Source organism: Eucyclogobius newberryi, unplaced genomic scaffold (genome assembly GCF_026437365.1).
Source record: "Eucyclogobius newberryi isolate DKJ021-1_F unplaced genomic scaffold, fEucNew1.0.hap1 SCAF_9, whole genome shotgun sequence".
NCBI lineage: Eukaryota > Metazoa > Chordata > Actinopteri > Gobiiformes > Gobiidae > Eucyclogobius > Eucyclogobius newberryi.
The window spans coordinates 39253572-39271071 of record NW_027316532.1 but is presented as its reverse complement, the minus strand read 5'-3'; the positions used below and the strand labels follow the sequence as shown (position 1 = coordinate 39271071).

At 45.0% G+C, this 17500-nt stretch overlaps 1 protein-coding gene across 1 annotated transcript in view; it reads right to left on the bottom strand.

Annotated features, from left to right (window-relative positions):
* Window positions 1-2356: 2356 nt before the first annotated feature.
* nhsa (Nance-Horan syndrome a (congenital cataracts and dental anomalies)) overlaps window positions 2357-17500 on the bottom strand; it is a 123203-nt gene continuing 108059 nt past the window's right edge. The window contains exons 2-9 of the mRNA XM_072438328.1: window positions 16135-16287; window positions 15631-15752; window positions 14653-14715; window positions 11869-12061; window positions 8038-8169; window positions 5125-7761; window positions 3482-3605; window positions 2357-3064 (exon numbers count right to left, since the gene is read on the bottom strand). Of these exons, the coding sequence (XP_072294429.1) occupies window positions 2455-3064; window positions 3482-3605; window positions 5125-7761; window positions 8038-8169; window positions 11869-12061; window positions 14653-14715; window positions 15631-15752; window positions 16135-16287 (4034 nt within the window). The 3' untranslated portion in view covers window positions 2357-2454. The remainder of the gene's footprint in view (window positions 3065-3481; window positions 3606-5124; window positions 7762-8037; window positions 8170-11868; window positions 12062-14652; window positions 14716-15630; window positions 15753-16134; window positions 16288-17500) is intronic.

Below are 17500 nucleotides of genomic sequence, written 5' to 3'. Positions count from 1 at the left end.
GTATAGGCCCTTGTTAGTCCTGGTATAGGCCCTTGTTAGTCCTGGTTTAGGCCCTTGTTATTCCTGGTTTAGGCCCTTGTTATTCCTGGTTTAGGCCCTGGTTAAGTCTTGTGTGTGGGTTTAGCGTTATGTCTATGATGTGATTGTTATGAATATGATAAAGATCGACTCGGTGGAAACATATTTAGAGACACAAATTGAATCAGTGCAACAACATAAACATCTGGATTGTGGATATTATATATATATTATATAAGTATTTACCCTGTTATAAAGAACTGTGCCAAAATCCTATTGATGTTTAAATTAATTAAAAAGTGATAACAATTTGATTCCAGATTAATTTAAACAAAGAAATACAAGTGAGTTTTTTTTTTATTATTATTTTTGAATGACGGGTTAGATGAGATTTTGGCACAGTGTTGTTTTAATGTTGTTGTTTTAGAAAAGTATTATTTGAGGTCCAAAGCTAAATAGCTAAGTTGTATTTTGTTCCCTTAAAACGGACTGTTATAAATCGAGTAGCTCCGTCACATGTAGCTTATAACTGATCATACAATTCATAAATTTATAAATTGCTACAGTTTTAAAAATCTGTTATTAAAATATTAGTTCATCATTGCATACTTTACCATGAAGTTTATAGATTATTTTAAGGTACAAAGCAAATTTTAGATCATCTATTTTGTAAAGTTATAAAAATAATAAATATATTTCATTTCAATGTTAGTGATGTTTGGCACGTAAATAAAGGACATTTGGTTTAGAAAAGCAGCAAATGCTGTTCTTTGTGTCAAATCTCCCTCAAAACTGAACTTTCAGAGGCCAAATCCTCTTAATAATCGACTATGTCATAAACATAATGTCATAAACATAATGTCATTAAACATAAGGCGTTTGATCACTTCCACTCGTTCCCTCGGCGACGCTTCGTAAACAAACCAAATCAGCAAATCCACAAATGACCTTTGAAAATACCTTTGTCCTTCTTGTTCAAAATGAATCCTCACAACTTCACACGTAAATCACTTCCTGCTTCTTCTTCAGATTGTCACGTTAGTGCTCGACTTTGACAGATAAAAGACTTTTCTGCGCAGGTTTATCATCAGTCACATGGTCCAGTGTCACATGGTCCAGTGTCACATGGTGCAGTGTCACATGGTCCAGTGTCACATGGTCCAGTGTCACATGGTGCAGTGTCACATGGTCCAGTGTCACATGGTCCAGTGTCACATGGTCCAGTGTCACATGGTGCAGTGTCACATGGTCCAGTGTCACATGGTCCAGTGTCACATGGTGCAGTGTCACATGGTCCAGTGTCACATGGTGCAGTGTCACATGGTCCAGTGTCACATGGTGCAGTGTCACATGGTCCAGTGTCACATGGTGCAGTGATACATGGTCCAGTGTCACATGGTGCAGTGTCACATGGTGCAGTGTCACATGGTGCAGTGTCACATGGTCCAGTGTCACATGGTGCAGTGTCACATGGTCCAGTGTCACATGGTCCAGTGTCACATGGTGCAGTGTCACATGGTCCAGTGTCACATGGTCCAGTGTCACATGGTGCAGTGTCACATGGTGCAGTGTCACATGGTGCAGTGTCACATGGTCCAGTGTCACATGGTGCAGTGTCACATGGTCCAGTGTCACATGGTGCAGTGTCACATGGTCCAGTGTCACATGGTCCAGTGTCACATGGTGCAGTGTCACATGGTGCAGTGTCACATGGTCCAGTGTCACATGGTGCAGTGTCACATGGTCCAGTGTCACATGGTCCAGTGTCACATGGTCCAGTGTCACATGGTGCAGTGTCACATGGTCCAGTGTCACATGGTCCAGTGTCACATGGTGCAGTGTCACATGGTCCAGTGTCACATGGTGCAGTGTCACATGGTCCAGTGTCACATGGTCCAGTGTCACATGGTGCGAGCCCTGATCTTTTGTGTTTGTGGATCTCAAAATACTCGGATACAAGTAACTTGTTGGTTTCTTATTGCATAGATATTCATAGAATACATTATTACTACATTATTCATGTTAAACAACAGGAACAATGGGAGGCAACAGCCACTTCAGGACAGTAAACTATGTCAAGTCAATTTCAAAAGGTTCTGTTAAAAGGGATAAATGTGTTGTTGTTGTTGTTGTTATAAAACAGGATCATACAGAACTGTTTTAATGTCAAGATGTCATGAATATAATGTTAAATAAACTGGTTGCCTGTTTGATAAAATGATAGTGAAGATATTTTATGTGTGAAATATTTAATATCATTTCAAGTGAAACTAAACAGACAAAGCATAAATTATATTTCTCAGGCAGTAAATATAGATTCTTATGTGTTTTAAAAAACAAAATATAAATTTGATGTTCATAGAGTTGTTCCAGCTCATTTCTCGTGCCTTTAGGGTTTGTGCTTTAGTCCATATGCGGTTCTACCTCAATCTTTCTCTATGAAGATCGGTCGTCGTGAGGACCACTGTCTGAACTCTCTGCTTCGCCCTCAGAAATGGCTTGCATCGGTGCAGAGTAGAGTCGCCTCATCCCGTAGCGGCTGCTGCTGGCGGGAGGCGGGATGCGGGCGCGGCCCTGTCTGGAGTGGAAGGATTTGGGTGAGAATCCCTCTGGGTTTGATCTGGGATAGGGACTGGAAACGGGCTGCTCTGAACCGCTGTGATATTGTCCCGGCGACGCAGGGTCATCGTGGGGCTTTGGCGAGTCCAGTAGAAGAGAATCGGAGGGACATTTGGCCGTGATGGGGCTCTTGAGGATCTCTGTGGCCGACATGCGATAACTGGACTCGGACCTGCTGCCCTTTTTCAGGAGCAGCAGTTTGAACTCTTCGTTGGAGGTGCTGGACCTCTTGGCGTTCCTGTAGATCGGTCCTGGGGCTTTGTGGAGACCGGTGGGTGGGGTTGCAACAGGGGGCGGAGACAGGGTGGGGGCGGGGCTAGGGCTGGAGGCGGGGCTGCATGGGGAGGTGCTTCCTGAGGCAGTGCTGAGGCGAGGTCGAGCCGGCGGTTCAGTCGAGTCCTTTCGCCCCAACACTTTCCTCTTGGACCTAAAAACACCACAATATAATTATTGTCCGTTTATTAAATACCTTTTGTTGATATCATTTATTAGATTTTGTGAAATGTATTGTTTGATGACTAAGTTTTATTCTTTTAAGTTGTTTTGATCCATTTGGAAAGAGTGTGATTATAATGTGGAACATATCAATGAAATAGATTTAAAGCATTTTGTAATAATGGTAAATTACTAAAAAGAAAGATTGTGATGTACAACATAAGTATTGTTCATTACCATATTACTACATTATAAGATATATTACATTTACAGGTCAAATATGCATTATAGATTGGTTTAAGCTAAAGTCGGCTTTAGTACATTTACTTATGATTGAAGTGTTTGTAAAAGAAAGTAAATCCTTGCATACTTTAAACACTTGATGTGACGAGTACATTTGTAATCTGACCTGTGGATCATGGCAAACAGGTCCTCGGTGGTGCGTGTCTTTGTCGGGGACAGAAACACACTGTCGTCTTCTGGTCTGGACTCATCGCTCAGAGGAGACACTGAGGGGTCACTCAGAGAGCTGTCTGTGACACCAGATATTACAATACAAATATTACAATACAAATAAAAGTGCAAACTGAGCACTGGGAGGCACATTCAGGTGAGTCTCAGAGGATTTTTTAAGTAGCTGTATTTAAGGCTGGAAAAAAAAAATATATTCACATAATGATGGAGCTATTTAGGCAACGCAGTATAAATGTATTAAAATGTGTCCTTAAAGGTGGAATGGACGATTTCTTTCAGCAATTTTTTTTATCATATTTCCTCGTGGCGTGGATAAATCATTTGTCCTGCCACGTATCAATCATAAAACGCACCTACCGCTCTCATCTCATCATCTGCAGCCGCGTCAGGCTCGTCAACACGTTTCCGCGTGCCTAAGCGCATGGATCTATCATAATATAGTTCCCTCAGTGTACGGGGCAAAATGAAGACAGAGAAAGACAGTTCGAGCTGACGCAGAAGTGGACAGAAATCTACGGGAGACGAGAGATGTGATGTGATCCGTTGCGCTAATAAACAAACGCACGTGTGTGTTTTATCAGTCCACACGGGGGAGTGGCATGAGCACGGGGGAGTGGCATGTGCACGGGGGAGTGGCACGCGCACGGGGGAGTGGCATGCACACGGGGGAGTGGCACGTGCACGGGGGAGTGGCATGTGCACGGGGGAGTGGCATGTGCACGGGGGAGTGGCATGAGCACGGGGGAGTGGCACGCGCACGGGGGAGTGGCATGTGCACGGGGGAGTGGCACGGGCACGGGGGAGTGGCATGCACACGGGGGAGTGGCATGCACACGGGGGAGTGGCACGTGCACGGGGGAGTGGCATGTGCACGGGGGAGTGGCACGCGCACGGGGGAGTGGCACGCGCACGGGGGAGTGGCATGCGCACGGGGGAGTGGCATGCGCACGGGGGAGTGGCATGCGCACGGGGGAGTGGCATGTGCACGGGGGAGTGGCATGCGCACTTCGGCCTGCGTTCTCAAATCGCCGAAAAATCGTCCATTGCGCCTTTAAATGTTTAGTTGAGGTTTAGAATCAGACAAATGCAAAAAGAAAAAAAGTGCAGAAAAAGCTTTTATTCTCCTGTTTGAAAGATTAAATTATGTCTCATAATGTTCCTGCAGCATTTAGAGAGTTTGATATTATGTATTATATTAAATCTGGTAAATGCCCTTATCTCTTATCTCTTTCTTTTACACATTTTAATGTTCTATTATTTGAATCACAAATGTTATTATTTTTGCTGACTTTTATATTTATTGGTGAAAATGTGCCGTATAAATAGTCGGGCTGGATCTCACTGAATATGAAATAAAGCCCTTTATTTTCCACAGCTTCTAAAATAAGAAGAAACTAAAAACTAAAACCGTGTCCTTGTTTTGGGCTTAATGCGAGGAAAGTGCAGAGAATGGCAACACTAACACTCTGAGGAAGGAGGAAAGTGCAGAGAATGGCGACACTAACACTCTGAGGAAGGAGGAAAGTGCAGAGAATGGCGACACTAACACTCTGAGGTGGCTTCATGAATGATGAGTACCTTTACTGCAATAGTCTTCGTCTTTGCTGCTGGACGAGCTCTCGGCGGACACACCTGAGGACTCGGGGTCTTCCACCTCTTTAACATCCTCGCTCTCCGTACTCTGCTCCATCGAAAACGCTTTATCGCTGCTGGTGCCGTCCACATCGTCCACATCGTCCACATCGTCCACATCGTCCTCCACGATCTCCAGTCTCCTCGCAGTGAAGCTTTCCGTCTCCGGGGTGCAGTCTTCCGAGAGGACAAGTGATTCTGATTTGACGCTCACTTTGTCCATCTCTGAATCCCTCACGCTCTCTACTGAAGATGAAACCTCTCTGTCTTGACTATTCATCTCGGAGGAACCTGTTAGCTCCTCGTGTGAAGTGAAGACCGACTCACACGACTGTTTGGGCGTGGCCTCAGAGCTGGATAAAACAGAGCCGCTCAGTTCAGTGGAAGTAGAGAGTGCACTAGCTAAGTTCATAGTGGAGTCTGCCGCGTTTTCATCTGGAGTTCCTTCGCGCTCCTTGAAAATGGCTTTGAGCTGCACAGTATGAAGCACTGAAGGTGTGATGGCCATTGGATGTACGTCATAAAACTTTCCTTTCGGTGACACACTTTCCCTTTGGAGTCTGGGATTGTTCTGTGGGAGAATTTGAGTCCGATAAACAACAGCCTTGTTGTGTTTTTGAAGAGCGGCAAAATCCAAATGGGAGGGTGGGATGACAGGTAACTCCAGCTCCTTTTTACATGGACCATTGTTGTAGGACTGTGATGTCAAAGATGACTTCCTCTCTGGGACCTTGGGCTTCCGTTTCCTGTTGGCGGGGGACAGTGGTCCAGGGAAAAAGGCGGAGGGGATGGAGGAGGTGGGGGTTTCTGACTGACTGGAGTAGCCACTGGATGGACTGGCCAACCCGGCCAGTTTGTCCGGAGAGGCGAGTTTGTAGTCTCCCTCCACTGAAGGCAAGGAGGGCGTGGTGGATCTGGACCCGGACTGAGATGTTTGGGACCCGGAGCTGTCCTGGTTCTTTTCAATGACGGTGGTTCCAGTTGCTGTGCTGGAGTTGGACAGAGACCTGTACGTGTCGTTGGACTTTAGGTCATTGAGGAGCCACAGGTCTGCATAGTCCGACTGCACCACTCCCTCATCCTTAAAGGAGCGTGCATCTGTGGAGCTAAACACTCCCAGGTCGGGCAGGTCAGTGCAGCCGTCCCACACCTCCAGTGGCTCTGGCTCCAGAGATTCTCGGGAAAGCGAGGTGTCCACATGCCCTGAGGAGCCGGACAGGGTCAGCTGCAGCCGGCGCTCTTTGGAGCAAAGGGGCGGCTGCTGCCCACAGCTGATCTTTGGTTCACTGTGTTGCTGGAGATTGCTCTCACTGCAGATTTTCCTGAGGGACGAGCTCCTCTGTGGCGGGCTCGGCTTTGCCTTTTTCTTCCTCAGAGACAGGCAGCGCCGGCCGAGGGTCATGTGGCCGCCGACCTCAGAGAGACTGTATTCAGATGCTGCGTAGCTGCTGTAGGAGAAGCTCTTGCTGCCTTTGAGCCCACAGTCGAAGTGCATGGAGGTGTAGTAGCCCTCAGTGTCCACAGAGTAGTGCGACACAGTGTCAGCCTTCTCGGACGGTGGCTTGTCTGAGAAGCTGCTCTCACACGTGGCCATGCTGGTGAAGCTGGGGCAGTCCAGGCTGTTCTCTGGGTTTGGCTCAGGGCTGAAGTCCTGTGGACAAGGGGCTTCAGTTGGAGGACAGCCCCAGTCACTGCCCACTGGAGTGCTCACCCCCGCCTCCTCCAGGATGTCCATGGCGGTGGAGGAGAAGGAGCCGGCCCGCTGGCTCCTCAGACTTGGGTAGTGGTCCAGCGGATCATCGGTGTGGTGTGTGGCTGCGTTCAGAGAGAGTTCAGAGTCGCAGTGGGAGGAGCCTGTGAGGGGGGGCGAAGCGGCGGGGAGCAGTGTCTCTGAAGTTTGGGAGGGGCATGTGGAGCTGCTGCCGCTCCAGTTCCCGCTGGACGACTGGTGCTCGTCCTTATGGTCCATCTGCCCCGGGAGCCCCGCTGAGGCAGAGTGCAGCGGGCTGCTGAAGGTGTCCGAGCTGGAGGAGATCTCACAGCTCCCCATGTGGCCTTTTCTGGGCAGCGCTGAGTGCGCTCGCTCCATCCAACTGCGCTCAGGACTGTCCGGCAGTGGATTAAACTTCAGACTGGAAAGAGACTGAGGGTCAGAGCTCCCACCTTCAGCGCTCAGTCTTAACTCTGCTGCCGCTGACATGAAGTCCTCCCCCTCATAAGGAGACAGCTCCTCGTCGCTGTCATGGCATCCGTTGTCCAGCAGGTGACTGGGGTCCCGGGGCAGACTGCGGGTGCGCAGGTGAGCGGTCATAGATCCAGCAAATATGTCAGTGCTGTCACGCAGAGAGGAGATGTTCCCCGCAGAGTAGGACAGGGACAGGGCTTGGCCTCTCTGGGCCCTGATGCGTCTCCAGGACGGAGCTCCAGAGACCAGGATGTCCTCCGTCTGGCAGCCCGAGTCCCGAGTGTTTAGAAGAGCTGACAGTTCCTCTGTGGAGGGGCTGATGCCCGCACCGGCATGGACGATCACCGCCCGTTCTCGAGATCTCGGCGAGTCGTCCGAGTCGGCAGAGGAGAAGAACGCTGTGAGCACAAGAAGTACAGTCTGTTAGCGAGGTGCCCTGAATAACTCGGCCTGCGTCACTTATGATGACTCGGCAGCTGCAGCTGCACTCGCAGTTTGAGCTGGACACTGCATATTTGGAAGTTATGCTCCCTCATGCATTTGGCAAGTTTTCTTGTGTTAGCATAACATGATGTAATGAACAAACATGAACATGAACAAACAACAACTGAAGAAACATTACAGCTCCTGCAGCTCTTCTGTGTAAAAGTCTTCATTACAGATAGAATACATACCTAGCTCTTGCTGCACCTGTCTGGGAACGCCGGCCACAGTTCTTCGTCTCTTCAGCTTCCTCCTCCGCTGAAGCACAGACTGAGAGTAAACCAGGGAGCAGCGCACACTGGCATCTCTGTCAAAGCCGACCCCTGCAACGCACACGCCACTTCTGAGCAATCCTTGTGTGGAGGCAACAGCAGCGCTTCCTCCTCTTTACATCGCTCACATATAAAAAACTAGTCACACCAGTAAAATGAGGTTGTTTAAAAATAGCATAATCAACATGAAAAACCCCAGACACGGTCAAACTAACGTTTCGAGTGGAGGAAAAGTAACAAAACGACCATGTTCCATGTACATTATGTTTAAAGTCCAGTAAAAGTGAGTTGAAATGGCCGTGTTCCTGCTGCTTCTCGTCCTCTCCCTCCCCATGCTTTGTTTATGACCGTCATGTGACACCGGGTCAGGCTCTTCGGCACCATAGCAATTACAAGGATTCGCTTACAATGTGCATTTTTACCCCTAAACTGTCTTTGAGCCGGCTCCTTTTGGCACACAGCGCTCCATATTCCATTTAATGGGGATAAATAATGTTAGGCAGCTCCTTTCAAGAGTTTGGACACAGCTCATCTGCATTCATGTCTCCGCGCCGTCCCTCGTCCCTCGTCCTGCAGGAGACGGACCATCGGAGCGTGAGAAGCAGGTTAACACGGCACAAAGCGTGACTGAGCGATGCCGGAGCCTTTAGGTCAGAATGGTTTTATCCTGGAGGAGTCTTTGTTGTTTAATTAGATGTTATTGCTGCACATTGATCATTTGAACTCAAACGACTACTTTAAATTATGAACGCAAATGAAACATAAAGTTATGCCAGTTTTTGTTTCTTACCTTCTGTGATCTACCACCATAAAAACTTGTATTTTACTTGCTATTAGCACAAGGGATGTCAAGATGAATTGGTTCATTGATGATTGTGATTATTCAGAATTTGGGAGGTCAAAAGTACTCGTTTAATCGATAATCATGATTATTCAGGTCACACTATTATCATAAGAATGAGAAATGACTAATCAGGAATATTTTAGGAGCAAAATAAGGTCATTTCAATTCAATCTCAACAAAGTCCAACTACAGTAAATGTGCAGCATAATAATGTTTATATCACAATAACTTTACTTTTGCTTTGAGAAAGTTGGATTTGATCAAACTGGTTGAGGTCATAACCATGAATAATAATCATTATATCATGATGTTTATTCTCACAATAATCGAAACACTAAAGTTCTGTGTTGTAACGTCCCAATTAAATAAACTACATAATCATAAGAACTACAAAATAATATATAGAATTGTGGGCAGCAACAATTCATAATTTAAGTTCAATTCATACACAAAACTATGTGTAAAGTGCTTTTTATCTAATTGTTTATGTGACAATGTAATTACTTTTTCATGCAGAACGTTTTCGAGTTTGTAAAAGAAAAGAAAATTAAAAAGACTTAAGGATTTCAATGTGAAAATCATGTTGTTTCTTTATGTTAAATTGATAACTTGATATAGTGACGTCCTTAATGAACCCTAAAGCGACATAAATGATAAACATGAGCGCTTCAGCCTCATCTTAACTGCAGAAGGTGGAGGAAGGTGGAGGAAGATGGAGGAAGATGGAGGAAGATGGAAGATGGAGGAAGGTGGAGGAAGATGGAGGAAGATGGAAGATGGAGGACGATGGAGGAAGATGGAAGATGGAGGAAGATGGAGGAAGATGGAAGATGGAGGAAGATGGAGGAAGATGGAATATGGAGGAAGTTGGAGGAAGGTGGAGGAAGGTGGAGGAAGATGGAAGATGGAGGAAGATGGAGGAAGGTGGAGGAAGATGGAGGAAGATGGAGGAAGATGGAGGAAGGTGGAGGAAGGTGGAGGAAGATGGAAGATGGAGGAAGATGGAGGAAGGTGGAGGAAGATGGAGGAAGATGGAAGATGGAGGAAGATGGAGGAAGGTGGAGGAAGATGGAGGAAGATGGAGGAAGATGGAGGAAGGTGGAGGAAGGTGGAGGAAGATGGAAGATGGAGGAAGATGGAAGAAGATGGAGGAAGATGGAGTACGATGGAAGAAGCTGGAGGAAGATGGAGGAAGGTGGAGGAAGATGGAGGAAGATGGAGGACGATGGAGGAAGATGGAGGAAGATGGAGGAAGGTGGAGGAAGGTGGAGGAAGCTGGAGGAAGATGGAGGAAGGTGGAGGAAGATGGAGGAAGATGGAGGAAGATGGAATATGGAGGAAGTTGGAGGAAGGTGGAGGAAGGTGGAGGAAGATGGAAGATGGAGGAAGATGGAGGAAGGTGGAGGAAGATGGAGGAAGATGGAAAATGGAGGAAGATGGAGGAAGGTGGAGGAAGATGGAGGAAGATGGAAGATGGAGGAAGATGGAGGAAGGTGGAGGAAGATGGAGGAAGATGGAGGACGATGGAGGAAGATGGAGGAAGATGGAGGAAGGTGGAGGAAGGTGGAGGAAGCTGGAGGAAGATGGAGGAAGGTGGAGGAAGATGGAAGATGATGGAGGAAGGTGGAGGAAGATGGAGGAAGATGGAGGAAGATGGAAGAAGATGGAAGAAGATGGAGGAAGGTGGAGGAAGGTGGAGGAAGGTGGAGGAGGATGAAGCTGGAGGAAGGTGGAGGAAGATGGAGGAAGGTGGAGGAAGGTGGAGGAAGATGGAGGAAAATGGAAGAAGATGGAGGAAGATGGAGGAAGGTGGAGGAAGGTGGAGGAAGGTGGAGGAAGGTGGAGGAAGGTGGAGGAAGCTGGAGGAAGGTGGAGGAAGGTGGAGGAAGATGGAGGAAGGTGGAGGAAGATGGAGGAAGATGGAAGAAGATGGAGGAAGATGGAGGAAGCTGGAGGAAGATGGAGGAAGATGGAAGATAGAGGAAGATGGAGGAAGGTGGAGGAAGATGGAAGAAGATGGAAGAAGATGGAGGAAGGTGGAGGAAGATGGAGTAAGATGGAGGAAGATGGAAGAAGATGGAAGAAGGTGGAGGAAGATGGAAGAAGATGGAAGAAGATGGAGGAAGATGGAGGAAGGTGGAGGAAGGTGGAGGAGGATGAAGGTGGAGGAAGGTGGAGGAAGGTGGAGGAAGGTGGAGGAGGATGAAGCTGGAGGAAGGTGGAGGAAGGTGGAGGAGGATGAAGGTGGAGGAAGGTGGAGGAAGGTGGAGGAGGATGAAGGTGGAGGAAGGTGGAGGAAGGTGGAGGAAGGTGGATGAAGGTGGAGGAAGATGGAAGAAGATGGAGGAAGATGGAAGAAGATGGAGGAAGGTGGAGGAAGGTGGAGGAAGATGGAGGAAGCTGGAGGAAGATGGAGGAAGATGGAGGAAGGTGGAGGAAGGTGAAGGAAGATGGATGAAGATGGAGGAAGGTGGAGGAAGGTGGAGGAAGATGGAGGAAGGTGGAGGAAGGTGGAGGAGGATGAAGCTGGAGGAAGGTGGAGGAAGGTGGAGGAAGATGGAAGAAGATGGAGGAAGATGGAGGAAGGTGGAGGAAGATGGAGGAAGGTGGAGGAAGATGGAGGAAGATGGAAGAAGATGGAGGAAGCTGGAGGAAGCTGGAGGAAGCTGGAGGAAGGTGGAGGAAGCTGGAGGAAGGTGGAGGAAGCTGGAGGAAGCTGGAGGAAGGTGGAGGAAGATGGAAGAAGATGGAGGAAGGTGGAGGAAGATGGAAGAAGATGGAAGAAGATGGAGGAAGGTGGAGGAAGATGGAGGGAGGTGGAGGAAGGTGGAGGAAGCTGGAGGAAGCTGGAGGAAGGTGGAGGAAGATGGAAGAAGATGGAGGAAGGTGGAGGAAGCCACATTTACCCGTCACGTTGATGGGGATGACGCATGAGTTGATGGTTTGGGAACAGTGTTTCAGCCGCTCCTCTGGCGTGGGCAGTGGCAGCGCTCCACTCCAGTTCGTCTGCTTGTCCAATGTGCTGGGGACGTTTGGGATGGGACACTTCGAGCGGTGACCCAGGGTGACCCCGTCCGTGTCGGGGTCAAGGGGCGTGGCCTGGAACAGATGGATATTCAAAGTAAGCAGGTGTTGAGCCAATCACACGAGCGGACGGTGAGAACTCAGCTTCAGACGAAGGAAAGTGTTAACGAGCAGGATTTATATATTTAACGTTGATGCAAATATCTTCATTTTATTGTCCTTATTTCATTCTGAATGTCCAGTTTAAGTCTTGGTTTAATCGTTTGACATGGTTTAGGCCGGTTTGAGACTTTAATACAACATTAGTTCTGACTAAAATAGAAAAACATCCATAAAACACCAGTCAAACTGCTTTCATCTTTGCAATGTGCAGCTCTAACTGAGAGTTTAGTGTTTTTCCTAAACTGGAACAATGTAAATGCTCGATCTGTGAGAAGATCAATGATGTTTTAATCTGAGGTGTTGGAAGTGAAATCAATGTGACAAGAAGCTGAGTTCCCACATGTCGATCTGATTAGTTTAGATAAGATTAGAAATAAACCGCATGCTTTGAGAATAAGACAGAAACAGAAACATGCTCAGAACTGACTGTAAAATGAATGATTAGAAATGTAAAACCAAAGCGAGGAAAGAGGTGGAGGAAGAAGCTTAAATGTGATTATTATAAAGGCCATGAACCTGATTTAAACGAATGAAAAACAGACTGTGATTTCCCCACATTACAGTGCACTTCCTGCTTTTAAGAGGATAAAACACGTCATTTCAGTTTGATCCTGAAGCTGAACTGAGGACTTGATGTCATTCAATAAACCGGATAAAACCATTTAAAAGAAAAAACAGCAACAACACATAGTATCGTGTAATCAGACACACAGAGTTTAAAACGTGGATCAATAGATATTATGAAGAGTAAAATATCAAAGGCACAATTTCCTTTTATTATCTTCCCACTCACAATCCAACACGTAATAACAGTGTGTGGCCAAAAGCTTCTATTTTTATCTAAATACGAATAATAATAAGAATGGAAGAACTAATAGCAGAAATACGAAATGTTGTAATAATTCAACCAAAACAAAGCCACTTCCACTTCAGCTCGAGTCTGTAATGTGACAGATAAAGTGGCACTTCTGTTCCCACATAAGGACCAAGAAAAGACGGGAAAATATCTGGAGATCTGGCCGAGCGTCCCTGGTTTTAGAATCACTCCTCACACAGATCCTCACACGCCGCTGCATATTTACATCCAATCAAAGTCATATCCTTAAAGCTCTTACCTCTGGAGCCGACACTTCAGTGGAACATGTGAAAGTGAGTCTGAAGTTCCAGCTCTCGCTCCACAGACGGGACAGAGAACCCACCCCCACTTTACAAACCAGCTCTCCAGCCTTTGTGCTGCCAGTGAGACCCGGACAAAACCCGGGGGCCACAAAAGAAACCGGTTTCCGTGGTAACTTCAGGCCCGACATGTGGACGGAAATCAAAGTGAGGCTATTTCACAGCTGATGTGTTTTTGAGGGGCATAAACGAGGCATAAACGAGCCACTGGCTGCTGGTGTGTTTGTTTGCACATATAAAGCAGCTTTAGGCCAAGATCAGAGCTCATTTTATTAAGAGCTCATTTAAAACAGAAGAGTTGTGGCCAATAATAAACTTATGAAGCTGTGCCACATTTTAATATTGAGGATATCATTTATTGTACAAAATGCTACAAACTTTCAAATAAAGTGATATTTCTGCCCTTTTTCAATTTGACGGACAATTCCCATTTATAATGAAACTAATTCATTTAAAGACATGTTTTAACCCGATATAAGGTTTAGGGGAGGTCGCCTGAACTTTGCTCATGTTTTATTGAGAACATTTTCAGGAAAAAGAAACTTTGCATAACAAATATAATAATCTTTCCCTTCAAATAGAATTATATTTCCTTTCTTCAGATAATGCTTAATCCATTGCCATAAATACCATACTTATAAGAGTAAATATGTTTAAAAAGAATGATTATTGATTCTACATGCATATTACTTTGCAGTGGTAAGGAGTGGAAGTACATTTACTTTACTGTAGTAAGTACAAGTATAGCTGCAAAAAAATACTACTTGTTAGTACTAATAAGTTATTTTAATAAAATGTTAGCATTTTCAATCACTCTTTATTCCAAGACATAAAAAATGTCACAGTTGAATGTTTTAAACCTCAGGCACATAATGAACCTGCAGCGCTGTGTGAAAGAGTGAGACGACCACTGGGACTGGAACTCTTCTAAATCATGTTTTAAATATAACTCATTAAAATGACATGCTACATTTTCATTCAATAACAAACACATAATAAAAATATAATGAGTGACTTTGATCCTTTGTGTCTGTGTAATAACAGTACACAGTTCATGTTTGACCAGGTAAGAGCTGAGCTCAGAGCACAGAGGGATTGTGGGTAAAGGTGAGCCTGTCATCATTGACCTCAGGGCTGTGGCCACAACATTCTTGACCTTTGTATGAACTCTATGTAAATGCAGTGAAACTGGCCCGAGCTGAATAAAAGAGCAGCCGACAGCGACAGAGGCGTTTGTAATAAAAGGGCGTGGACAGAGCGGTGAAGGCGTGTCAGGAGCAGCACACAGCGGGACGGGCCCGTGGGACAGAGGAGGGCGGGACCTGTACCTTTCTGCTCCAGGGGGACAGGCGACAACATTCGGTGGGGGAGGAGGAGCGGGACGACTCGAGCTACACAAAACAGGGCAACATAAGTGACAGGTACAAGATGGGGCAGAGGCACATGTCAATCATTCTGAAGTTATATTTATGTCTAAAGTACATTTTATTATTCCAATGTGAAACATGAGACATTGAACTCACATACACTGGAAAATACAATCTTAAACAGTAAAAATATGTATCTTTTCCTCTTCTGTAAAGCACTTTGAATTACTTTGTGTACACATCGTGCTCAACAAATACACTTGCCTAAAATACACTTTAATCAACATAAATACTACTTAATTTAAGCACTTATTCACACATGATCTGATTTAAGAGGTAATTTTAAATATTTGTTTTAAATGTAAAACATACCTCTTGTTTTAAAGGTAATATATGATGTGATTTTTCAAGGTTCGTGACATAAACACATAAAATTAAAACTGGGGCTAGATTCAAATTGAAATCACCATAATATAAGTAAAAACTATGACACTGCATTTCACGTTTTAGGATGAATTAAGACATGAGCATAATCTAAATGAAGTGACATGTGCACCACACAGGAATGAAGATTTAAATACACAATAATACAACAACAACAACAGTGTAAATGTGAGCATACTATTATAAATGATGAAGAAACAAATAGTGGTGGATGATTTATCGTTTCATGCTCACATTAAATATTACACTTTTACCTCATTTAGAGAAAACTGAGTGGAGGCGTCTCTAACGTTTCTCTGCTTTAAGGACAGTTAGTGCTTAAAATGTGTCAACAGTAATCAACATGGACAGTTTACAGAATATGCACCATCAAATATAGAGATTTATGTGGATTTTCACTTCATTTCTGAAAATAAAGTAAGCATAAATTCTGTGTAATTCCCCCATACATTCTTGCATTATTTCCTTCTCCACATTAGAGTTGGTTGTTCTTACCGTGGTTAAGTGGGCGTGTTTCTGGGTGATGTTTGGGGCGGGGTGGAGGGGCGTCGGGGGCAACGCTGAGATGGAAATGGTGACTCTTCTCTCGCGGCTGTCGGCTCGCCTCTGCTCGTGATCTGGGAGAAGACAGACATACTTAACATATACATTTAACTGAAATGATACTTGTATTTTTATCCATTTTTAAATGCAAGAAATCATTGGTTTTGTCACAGTTCGTCAAGAATTGTGTGTTATTTTTTTTTTTTACACAATATGCCACAGTAACATTCTTTTGAAGTCCCTGATGGTTCTTAGCTCAGGTTTGAGATTGACATTCAGACTGCAATAACAGTAACTCTCCACTAGAGGGCAGAGTGACGCCATAATTGCAGTGACATTGTCTTTGGAAAGTACAAAACTTAAAGTTGACTGAGAAAACATCAAACACCCACTGGGATGAGATGTTTAAACCAGAAGATATAATATAATATGTGTTGGATCAGGATGATGTCGTACCTGGGTGCCACGCCCACACGCTGAAGTTGGCTTGTCTGTGCAGCTCCTCCACACATTCTGGACGGGTCTTTGGGTGGAGGATGTTTCTCTGCTGATGCCAGGGAACCCGGAAATGTGTGGTCAGCTTACTCTCCACATCCAGGTCCGACACGGCTGCCAGAGGAAGAAGGAAACGTTAAAGAAGTTAAAGAAGTTAGATCTGCTTTATTGGACAATGAGATTCATCCAGAAGTGAAAGACACTCTGAAGTGACGGGATCGATCCTTCACAAGAACTAACTGTTCATTTGCTTTGGCCTGTCACAATAATGAACTACTATATTCATATCTTTGAATATGTTTTCTATGCAGGAAACCATTTCTCATTTCTTCTGCATTACGAGAACATTTGAGCTGCAAAGGGTCGAATAAAACTGATCTAAGATGATAAATAACTTAATTGTGCTATTTTACAGTTCATGTTTTTTATGTTCATACGGCCCTTATAAATGTGATATTGTGACTATTTCTATTTCACAGTCACACTGTGAGGTTAATGTGGCGTTCTGAGCTTACGGCAACGACAAACGCATGAACACACATGAACACATGAACACAAGAACACATGAACACATGAACACATGAACACACATGAACACATGAACACATGAACACACATGAACACATGAACACATGAACACATGAACACACATGAACACATGAACACATGAACACACATGAACACATGAACACACATGAACACACATGAACACATGAACACACATGAACACATGAACACACATGAACACATGAACACATGAACACATGAACACATGAACACACATGAACACATGAACACATGAACACACATGAACACACATGAACACATGAACACATGAACACATGAACACATGAACACACATGAACACACATGAACACATGAACACATGAACACATGAACACACATGAACACATGAACACACATGAACACATGAACACACATGAACACATGAACACATGAACACATGAACACATGAACACACATGAACACATGAACACATGAACACACATGAACACACATGAACACATGAACACATGAACACATGAACACATGAACACACATGAACACACATGAACACATGAACACATGAACACATGAACACATGAACACACATGAACACACATGAACACCTGAACACATGAACACATGAACACACATGAACACACATGAACACATGAACACACATGAACACATGAACACACATGAACACATGAACACATGAACACATGAACGCATGAACGCATGAACACACATGAACACACATGAACACATGAACACACATGAACACACATGAACACACATGAACACATGAACACACATGAACACA